Genomic DNA, 10,803 nt, shown 5'->3' on the forward strand with positions numbered 1-10,803 from the left:
ACATTGTGAGCGACTTTGATTGACCTGTGTTAAGAAAATAATTTGTTTACGTGGAAAGTTTTGGGTCATAACTCACTACACACGCAACAATGTTCGGTACAAGTTTGGTCTTATTTCTTGTGCATTGACTTGGCATGGAGCACGAAACGGTCCTTCATGGCCGCGTAGTAGGCGACCATTTCGTCCCTGCTCGGCAAGCACTTCTTCACGGCCTCGTCGGAGGCGTACTCCCCGCGCCACCGGCACAACTCAGGGTAATCCTCCTCGCGGATCATGCTAGTTTCCACGCCGGCGACCTCCTCCAGCACGGGGAGCCAGGCGAGCCCGCTGGCGGCGATGTCGAGCAGCCCTATGGAGTCGCCTCCGAAGAAGCGCCTCCCCTCCAGCTGCGCCTCCATGAGCGCCAGGTTCTCCTTGGCCTCCTCCACGAACCCCCTCCGCGCCTCGCCCTCCGGCGTCCACAGCGCCTTGAACAGCGTCCTCGAGCACCTGTCGGAGGCGAACTGCGCCCAGAAGCGGGAGGCGGCGCGGGCGAGCGGGTCGGCCGGCAGGAGCGGCGGGCCCTCGAAGGCCTCGTCGACGTACTCGACGATGACGAGCGACTCGGCGACGGCGCGGATGTCGTCGTCGTCGTCGCCGTGGAGAAGCAGGGGCACCTTCTTGTGCACGGGGTTGTGCCGGAGCAGCAGCTCGCTTTTGCTGCCGAGGTCCTCCTGGATGAACTCGTAAGGCACCCCCTTCAGCCTGAGCGCCGCCTCGGCACGGTGCGTGAACGGGCTCCCGAAGGAGCCCAGCAGCCTCACCGGCACCGGCTCGCTCATCTTTGCTTCTCTCGTTTGTGTGGCGAGCTCACAACTCACAAGCAACACGGCTGAAATAATGGCAGGTGTGGTGTCTACCAGATGAGGGCACAATATATGTTGAGTTTCTGGCTTGTCGAACACTCAATTTTCTACTGACAAGACCAAGTCGACAGTCAACTTTGGTAGCATGCGGAATTACTCCCTCCGGTCATTTTTACTCTGTATATTAGGTTTGTCCGAAGTCAATCTCATTCAACTTTGATCAAGTTTATATAAAAAATTATAAACATTCACATAACAACCCCAATATTATTAGATTCATCTTGGAATATATTTTCATATTATATTTATTAGATAATATAGATGCTAATAATTTTTAATATAAATTTGATTAAACTTAACAAAGTTTGACTTTTGGCAAAACCAATGTGCAGAGTAAAAAGGACCGAAGGAGTACATTACGTTGGGCACTTGGTGGCGATGGGATCATGATTCATGGGGCAGGTACTCTATTTTATTCATTCATGCGTTGAAGACGAGAGTTTGCTGAAGTTTGCAGTGACGGAGATGCTGATGCCAAAGGTAATGTCTCTGGTTCTCGTTGTCTTGCTCAAGTCTGTTTACCCACTGCCTGCATGTCTTGGACTCTTGGTTTGTAGTGTAAACGCTCTCTGACGTGACGTCTCAATTCCTTGTCGATCCATATAGCCTAAGCATCAATAGTCATGACCAAAGTTCTAGGGGGCGTGCTATGAAGACCGGCCGGGTCGCGAGCCGCCAAATCTGGCGTCATCGAGCGGCTGAGCGTTGCCCTCCCATGTTGTAACAGAGGTCATATTATTGTAAAACTCATGTTGCAGAAACCTTTTCTTTTTATTGCACAGAGCTTGTGGCGTGAAGGAGACGTCCCGGCGGTTGTAGGAGGTTGCGGTGATGGCGGCCATGGCCGGCCACGGTCGAGGCGGGCGGAGGTGTTGGATCGCCTGGCTGAGCACGACGAAGACAGGAGGTGAGGGAGTCCTGAATTAAGGGGTCTCCGGACAGCCGGACTATATCCTTCGGCCGGACTGTTGGACTATGAAGATACGAGATTGAAGACTTCGTCTCGTATTCGGATGGGATTCTACTTAGCGTGGAAGGCAAGCTAGGCAATACGGATACATATATCTTCTCCTTTGTAACCGACCTTGTGTAACCCTAGCCCCCTCTGTTGTCTATATAAACCGGAGGGTTTTAGTCCGTAGGACAACGTACAATCATACCATAGGCTAGCTTCTAGGGTTTAGCCTCTCCGATCTCGTGGTAGATCAACTCTTGCACTATTCATATTAACAAGAATAATCAAGCAGGACGTAGGGTTTTACCTCCATCAAGAGGGCCCGAACCTGGGTAAAACATCGTGTCCCCTGCCTCCTGTTATCATCCGTCTTAGACGCACAGTTCGGGACCTCCTAGCCGAGATCCGCCGGTTTTGACACCGACATTGGTGCTTTCATTGAGAGTTCCTCTGTGTCGTCATCATTAGGCTTGATGGCTCCTTCAATCATCGATATCGATGCAGTCCAGGGTGAGACTTTTCTCCCCGGACAGATCTTTGTATTCGGCGGCTTCGCACTACGGGCCAACTCGCTTGGCCATCTGGAGCAGATCGAGAGTTACGCCCCTGGCCACCAGGTCAGGTTTGGAAGTTTAAACTACACGGCCGATATCCGCGAAGACTTGATCTTCGACGGATTCGAGCCCCTGCCTAGTGCGCCACACGGTCACGATGAGCATGATTTAGCTCTGCCATCAGACAGTGTTCAGGAGATCGCGCCGGCAACCCCTCCGACCCTCAATTCGGAGCTAGTTGCGCCATCCATGGACGGGTGGGTAGACCCCGCCACGGAGGCCGTATCCTCAGCGGCTATCGAGCCGAGTATCGACCTTACCCTTCACGAGAGCCGTGATGCCAAGCTGCTGGATCCTTCCCCGGCCACGGACTCCGAACCGCCTGCTCCCGTGCCTATCTAATCCGACTGGGCGCCGATCATGGAGTTTACCTCCGCGGATATTTTTCAGCACTCGCCCTTCGGCGACATACTGAACTCATTAAGGTCTCTCTCATTGTCAGGAGAGTCCTGTACGAACTATGTCCGGCGGGATTGGGATGCGGATGACGAAGAAATTCGCCGCCCACCCACCACCCACTTAGTAGCCACTGTCGACGATTTGACCGACATGCTCGACTTCGACTCCGAAGACATCGACGGCATGGACGACGATGCAGGAGGCGAACAAGAAGCAATACCCACAGGGCACTAGACAGCCACCTCGTCACATGACATATATATGGTGGACACACCCAAAGAAGGCAATGGCGACGAGAAAGCGGAGGATGACCCCTCCAAGAAGCAACCCAAGCGCCGACGTCAGCGGCGCCGCTCTAAGTCTCGCCAAAGCAAAAGCGGTGACACCGACATGGGAGATAATAGCATTCCGGACAATGCCGAACACGACAACAACCCCCTCCGGCAAGATTTAGGGCAGGAGGATGGAGAAGCCAGCCCTCCCGAGAGAGCGGCTGATGGAGAGGCGGAGGATGATAATTACATGCCTCCCTCCGAAGACGAGGTAAGCCTCGACGATGATGAATTCATCGTGCCTGAGGATCCCGTCGAACAAGAGCGCTTCAAGCGCCGGTTTATAGCCACGGCAAATAGGCTCAAGAAAAAGCAGCAGGAGATTCAAGATGATCAAGATTTGCTACCTGACAGATGGACTGAAGTCCTTGCGGCTGAGGAATATAAACTCAAACGCCCCTCCAAGAGTTGCCCAAAGCGCAGGTTGCTACCCCGACTGGAGGAGGAAGCACCAAAACCTACATCTCAAGCGTATGACGCGGCTGATCGGACACCTCGTGGCCGCGACAAAGAGGCATTCCAGTCAAAAGCTCTGCCCGCATCCCGACGCCACTCAAATAAAAATCTCAAGGCATGGGGAAATACGCCAGACCTGCGAGACGTATTGGAGGACAAAGCAAAACACGCAAGATCGATCTACGGATCACGAGGGCGCGCCACTATGCGAGACGATAACTGTCACGCCGGATACAGTAAAAGTAAATCCGGACGGGCCAAACACAGCGGACAAGACTCATTTGAGCTGCGTCGCGATATAGCCCAGTACAGAGGCGCTGCACACCCCCTATGCTTCACAGATGAAGTAATGGATCACCAAATCCCAGAGGGTTTCAAACCCGTAAATATCCAATCATACGACGGCACAACAGATCCTGCGGTATGGATCAAGGACTTCCTCCTCCACATCCACATGGCCCGCGGTGACGATCTACATGCCATCAAATACCTCCCACTCAAACTCAAAGGACCAGCTCGGCATTGGCTCAACAGCCTGCCAGCAGAATCCATTGGCTGTTGGGAAGATCTGGAAGCCGCATTCCTCGACAACTTCCAGGGCACTTATGTGCGACTACCAGATGCCGATGACTTGAGCCACATAATTCAGCAGCCAGAGGAATCGGTCAGGCAATTCTGGACACGGTTCCTGACAAAGAAAAATCAAATCGTCGACTGTCCGGATGCAGAGGCCCTAACAGCTTTTAAGCACAACATCCGCGACGAGTGGCTCGCCCGGCACCTTGGCCAGGAAAAGCCGAAATCTATGGCAGCCCTCACGACACTCATGACCCGCTTTTGCGCGGGAGAAGACAGCTGGCTGGCTCGCATCAATAATATATCAAAGAACCATGGTACTTCGGATACCAAGGATGCCAATGGCAGGTCACGTCACAACAAACACAAGCGCCACATCAACAATGACAATACCGAGGATACGGCAGTCAATGCCGGATTCAAAGGCTCTAAACCCGGTCAGCGGAAAAAGCCATTCAAAAGAAGCACTCCGGGCCCGTTCAGTTTGGACCGTATACTCGATCGCTCGTGTCAAATACACGGCACCCCCGACAAGCCAGCCAACCACACCAACAGGGATTGTTTGGTGTTCAAGCAGGCCGGCAAGTTAAATGCCGAAAACAAAGATAAGGGGTCACATAGCGATGACGAGGAGGAGCCCCGGCAGCGGAACACCGGAGGACAGAAGAGGTTCCCCCCACATGTGCGGACGGTGAACATGATATACGCAACCCACATTCCCAAGAGGGAGCGGAAGCGTGCGCTAAGGGACGTATATGTGTTGGAGCCAGTCGCCCCAAAGTTCAACCCATGGTCCTCATGTCCGATCACCTTCGATCGCAGGGACCATCCCACTAGTATCCGTCATGGTGGATTTGCCGCACTAGTCCTAGACCCAATTATCGACGGATTTCACCTCAGTCGAGTCCTTATGGACGGCGGCAGTAGCCTGAACCTGCTTTATTAGGACACAGTGCACAAAATGGGTATAGACCCCTCAATGATCAAACCCACAAAAATGACCTTTAAAGGCGTCATACCAGGTGTAGAGGCCCATTGCACAGGCTCAATCACACTGGAAGTGGTCTTCGGATCCCCGGATAACTTCCGAAGCGAGGAGTTAGTCTTCGATATAGTCTCGTTCCGCAGCGGCTATCATGCATTGCTCGGGCGAATCACATTTGTGAGATTCAACGCGGTACCGCACTATGCATCTCTCAAGCTCAAGATGCCAGGACCTCGAGGGGTCATCACAGTCAATGGAAACACAGAGCGCTCTCTCCGCACGGAGGAGCACACTGCGGCCCTCGCAGCTGAAGCACAAAGCAGCCTCTTAAGGCAAACCACCAGTTCGGCGATTAAAGATCCGGACACCTTCAAGCGCGCCCGGAGTAATCGGCAACAAGACCTCCTGGCACGTTCCGAGCTCGCGTAGCAATGCGGCCCCCGCCTCAGTCCCAGCCAAACAGCGAAATCCGTGCCACGCGTACATAATTACGCATTGAAATACCATGGGCACAGGTGGGGAGGGGGGCACGACTACGGCACGCCCCAGGACGCGGCTCAACTGCACTAGGGGCTTCCTGCTTTGTTATTTTTTCTCTTTCAGGACTTTAATCTCTGGAAACCCAGTCCGGCAGTACGATCGCCGGACACACGATGCAACAACCAAAGAGGAAGAAAGCTACGTCGCACCACGGAACTCTCAGGTGGTCTCCGATAACGAGTGAAATACTTGCTTTAAATAGCATTCCTCAGCTTGCCCTTGGAGAGGACATATCAAATAGTCCTACTTTTTGCTTATCGCACTACTTGTATCATTCTGCTTCGTCGCACTTTTTTGAATAAACAATGCATAGCACTAGACTATTATCGCATTCTCTATTCTTCTTATATATATATATATGTGTGTGTGTGTGTGTGTGTGTGTGTGTGTGTGTGTGTGTGTGTGTTTATTCATGACATTCAGCACCCGTACACTCTGGTACAGCCAATACGCCAGGGGCTTAAGCATACCCCATAATACGGCGTGAGAAGTCCGAACACTTTCAACAGTGCGGCACCCCGAAGTTATAGCATTATATGCATCAGCTCCGAATCATGTCTTGGGTCAATAGTTGGGTTTGCCCAGCTCCCATGTTTTGGTACCTTACGTTCCGCTATATCGGCTAAGGTAGCACTGGGAGAACTATTGCGATTGTGCCCCGGTTCAGCTGGGCTAAGCACCTTAGTAGAGAAAGTTAAAACTGACTATCATGATAAGGCGAGAGCTGGTCGCTGTTCGAGAGGTCTCGAGTCCCTAAAGACTTATGCCGCTTAGAGCGAGGAGTCGGCTTTGTCCGGCTTAAGGCGTGTATAGCGCCCCGAATTCGGTCTTCCGAATACTAGGGGCTTCGCCAAAATTTAAAATTGTAGAATTCTATGGCTAAGTGAGAGTGATAAAGCATTATAGTCTGATTGCCTTGTTCGTTGTGCTGAGCACCTCCCTCGAAGAACCTAACAATGGGAAAAAGAGTGCTCAGATTTATCCCGAACACCCCAGCACTCGTGGCATGGGGGCAGAAGCCGACGACTGGCCATCTCTCAGATTTGATAAACAGCCGCACAGAAGGTAATATTTTAAATTCAAACAAGCGTTGCATAGCGCATATGAACAAGTTTTTATAATACAGGATCACACCAGCAAGTTCATTCAAACATTACATCCTTCGCACACTCGTCCGCCACAAGACGGGAACCCTTCAGGACACCCTCATAATACATCTCGGGGTGGCGATGCTCCTTGCCCTGCGGCGGCCCCTCCTTCACCAGCTTCTCGGCGTCCATCTTGGCCCAGTGCACCTTTGCACGGGCAAAAGCCCAGCGGGCACCTTCGATACAAACGGACCGATGACTTCCAGCCATGGGCAGGCATCCACAAGCCGCCTCACCAGGCCGAAGTAGCTGTTGGGAAGGAAGTCGTCAGGCCACATCCGGACTATAAAGCCCTTCATGTCCTGTTCAGCCGCCTTGTGCATCTCGACCAGTTGCTTCAGCTGGTCGCTCATAGGCATCGGGTGTTCGGTCCCAATATACTAAGACCAGACAACTTCCCCGTCGAGCTTCCCTCCTCGGCCTGGTAATACTTCGCGGCATCTGACACGCTGCGGGGCAAATCTACGAATGCTCCTGGAGAGCTCCGGACTCGGGTAAGTAACAAGTAATTCACTTTCACATGCTTGCTTTGCATATTGAATGCCTTACCCACCGCCATCTTCCTCATCGCCTCAATTTCCTGGAGGGCCTTTTGGGCTTCAGCCTTGGCATGCTTTGAGCTCTCGAGGGTCGCGGCAAGCTCGGACTCGCGCGTCTTTGAGTCAAGCTCCAAAGCCTCGTGCTTCTTCACAAGAGCCTGGAGCTCTTGCTGCACCTCGCCCACCCGTGCCTCTTGCTTTTCCCGCTTGGTGCGCTCCTTGTCCGCTTTGTTTTCGGCCTCGGACAACGCTTGCTTCAGGGTCACCACTTCGGTCGTGGCCCCTGGCACATTCATGATGATCCTGTCATTTCACAACCACATTTTTTTATATAGACAAGGTATTACTTACCTTTGTTCTCCTCGAGCTGCCTCTTGGCAAGGCCGAGCTCTTTCTCAGACCCATCGAGGTCCTGCTTCAGTGCGGCGACCTCCGCAGTCAGTGCAGCAGAGGTCAGCAGCGAAGCCTGCATACGCATATAGAAATACTTATATTAGACTCCTGCAGATATTATTTGATCCTCTATTCGGCTTTTCTTTGTGAACACCAAACAGAGCATGAGGGGCTACCGTCTATGCGGTAATATTTTTCCTATATTTTAAATACTTACCTCAAAGCCTGTTAGAAGGCTAGCACAGGCTTCAGTCAGTCCGCTCTTGGTGGACTGAACCTTCCTGATCACCGCACTCATAATAGTGCGGTGCTCTTCGTTGATGGAAGCGCCGCGAAGTGCTCCCAGCAGGTTGTCCGGTGCCTCTTGATGGACAGAGGTCACCGGCATGGGCGGCTTGCCCCTTTTGGAAGGGGGACACCTGCCCGAGTCCGGAACCACTGGAGGTTCCGGCGTGGTGTTCGGCTGAGAGCCGAACTTGGAGCCCCCGGGAGCCTTGCTCCCTTTGCTCCTGGAGTCCGGGAGGTCGCCTTGAGGCGCCTCCGGGACTATCTCCCCTCGGCTCGCTGCCCCTTGAGACAATACCTCGGCATTGTCCGTAGGGCAAGGGGAGGAGGCGGTTGGAAGTGTATCACTATTCATGTCCGACGAGTCCAAGGAACCATCCGACGATGATGCACCGATACGGGCTTGGGGCGGACTGCGTAATCATATTCGGCGTTAGGAGAACCAGTGTGACAAAGGTATGCTATGAGTTACTCTGGTATCCGAATACTTACGACTTCGCCAGGGGCTTGGCCCTGAGCAGCCACTCGTCTTTGCCGTCGGCGGCGGTGGTGGAACAGTCCGGAAGGAGAGTCCTTCCCTTCTTGGACCCTTCGGCCTCCCCGGTTGGGGCGGCCTTCCTTTTCTTGTCTCCCCCGGCTGGAGGGGGAGAATCTTCATCTTCCTTCTCCTCGTTTTCACGGGAGGAGTGTGCCTCGGAGGTATCAGACGATGAGTCTGATACCACCTGGCGCCGGGAACTCTTTCGGGTTCCCTTGGCCTTCTTCTTTGTCTTCTCCGGCACCTCATAAGGAGGCAGAGTCCACATCTTCGTCAGGAGAGTGTCCGCGGGGTCTTCGGGCAGAGGGGCCGGACAGTTAATCTGCTCCGATGTCTCCACCCAGTCCTGTCAAAGGCATGGGAGCTCAGACCCCGCACATGGTTAAGCTATGGGAAATAAACACCCTACCAGATGTACAGAACTTACCGGATTCGCAGGGCGCTTCGCGCTTAGCCCGCGGTCCTCTGTAAGAGAAGGAGGGACCTCGGCGCCCTTGAACAGCACCCTCCAGACGTCTTTATGCGTCGTGTCCAAAAGCTCGCTTAGAGTCTGGTGCTGGGCCGGGTCGAACTCCCATAAGTTGAAATCCTGTTGTTGACACGGGAGGATCCGGCGGAAGAGCATGACCTGGACTATGTTGACAAGCTTAAGTTTCTTGCTTGTCATGTTCCGGATACACTTCTGGAGTCCGTCCAGCTCCATCGATGAACCCCAGGACAGGCCCTTCTCCTTTCAGGAAGTGAGCCGCGTGGGGATTCCGGATCAAAATTCGGGGGCCGCCACCCAGTTGGTGTCGTGCGGCTCGGTGATGTAGAACCAACCCGATTGCCACCCCTTTATGGTCTCCACGAAGGAGCCCTCGAGCCATATAACGTTAGGCATTTTGCCCACCATGGCTCCGCCGCGTTCCGCTTGTTGGCTATCCACCACCTTCGGCTTGATATTGAAGGTCTTCAGCCACAGGCCGAAGTGGGGCCGGATGCGGAGGTAAGCCTCACACACGACGATGAACGCCAAGATGTTGAGGATGAAATTCGGGGCTAGATCATGAAAGTCCAGCCCATAATAGAACATGAGGCCGCGGACGAATGGATGGAGGGGAAACCCTAGTCCGCGGACGAAGTGGGGAGGAAAACCACCCTTTCGTGAGGTTTCGGGGTAGGGACGACCTGCCCCGCGGCTGGCAGCCGGTGCGCGATATCCGCGGCTAAGTATCCGGCTCCACGTAGCTTTTTGATGTGTCCCTCCATGACGGAGGAGGCCATCCACTTGCCTCCCGCTCCGGACATGTTTGGAGAGAGTTGAGGAGAAGGATGTGGACTTGGGCGTTGGAGCTCGAGTGCGCGAGAATGGATGAGCAAGGAGGAAGAAGGCGTGGGTAGGAAAAGGTGGGGGCTTATCCCTTTATAAGGGCGGGCGAAACTATGCGCCCCCCACTAGCCTGGTAAAACTCGGTTGTCCCCCAAGCGCCGTAATTGGTGGCGCGGTTGGGTTACCCACGCCCGTATTGATGAGAATCCCATAATAAGGGGAACACGATCTCTTCTTTGACAAGACGTGTCAAGAAACCGCCTCGCGTTATGTGCGGGGCTGGTTAAAGAAAAACGGTTCGAATAATTACTGGTCCATGGCGTGATGTCATGCTGCCAAAACGTGTCAGCAAATTAGATTTGTGGAAATATTATTTTCTCTATGGTGGTATGTGGAACTTATTTTGCAGGGTCGGACACTATCCTTATATTCAAACTCTTCCGTGGCGTATTCGGAGGAGGAACCCGCCTTGCAATGCCGAAGACAACATTGCACGCCGGACTCATCGTCATTGAAGCCTGGTTCAGGGGCTACTGAGGGAGTCCTGGATTAGGGGCTCGGGACAGCCGGACTATATCCTTCGGCCGGACTGTTGGACTATGAAGATAAGAGATAGAAGACTTCGTCCCGTGTCCGGATGGGACTCTACTTGGCGTGGAAGGCAAGCTAGGCAATACGGATATGTATATCTCCTCCTTTGTAACCGACCTTGTGTAACCCTAGCCCCCTCCGGTGTCTATATAAACCGGAGGGTTTTACTCCGTACGATAACATACAATCATACCATAGGCTAGCTTCTAGGGTTTAGCCTCTCTGATCTCGTGGT

General features: G+C 53.3%; 1 protein-coding gene across 1 annotated transcript; it reads right to left on the bottom strand.

Annotated features, from left to right (window-relative positions):
• Window positions 1-29: 29 nt before the first annotated feature.
• LOC123059200 (glutathione transferase GST 23-like) lies at window positions 30-862 on the bottom strand. The gene has a single exon (XM_044481821.1). It carries the CDS (start codon window positions 819-821, stop codon window positions 111-113), a length of 711 nt encoding a protein of 236 aa, XP_044337756.1. The 5' UTR covers window positions 822-862; the 3' UTR covers window positions 30-110.
• Window positions 863-10,803: the final 9,941 nt, after the last annotated feature.

This window comes from Triticum aestivum, chromosome 3A, assembly GCF_018294505.1.
Source record: "Triticum aestivum cultivar Chinese Spring chromosome 3A, IWGSC CS RefSeq v2.1, whole genome shotgun sequence".
Classification (NCBI taxonomy): domain Eukaryota; kingdom Viridiplantae; phylum Streptophyta; class Magnoliopsida; order Poales; family Poaceae; genus Triticum; species Triticum aestivum.

Coding starts and splice junctions, on each gene's coding strand:
- LOC123059200 (XM_044481821.1), bottom strand. CDS start 821: ATGAGCGAGCCGGTGCCGGTGAGGCTGCTGGGCTCCTTCGGGAGCCCG.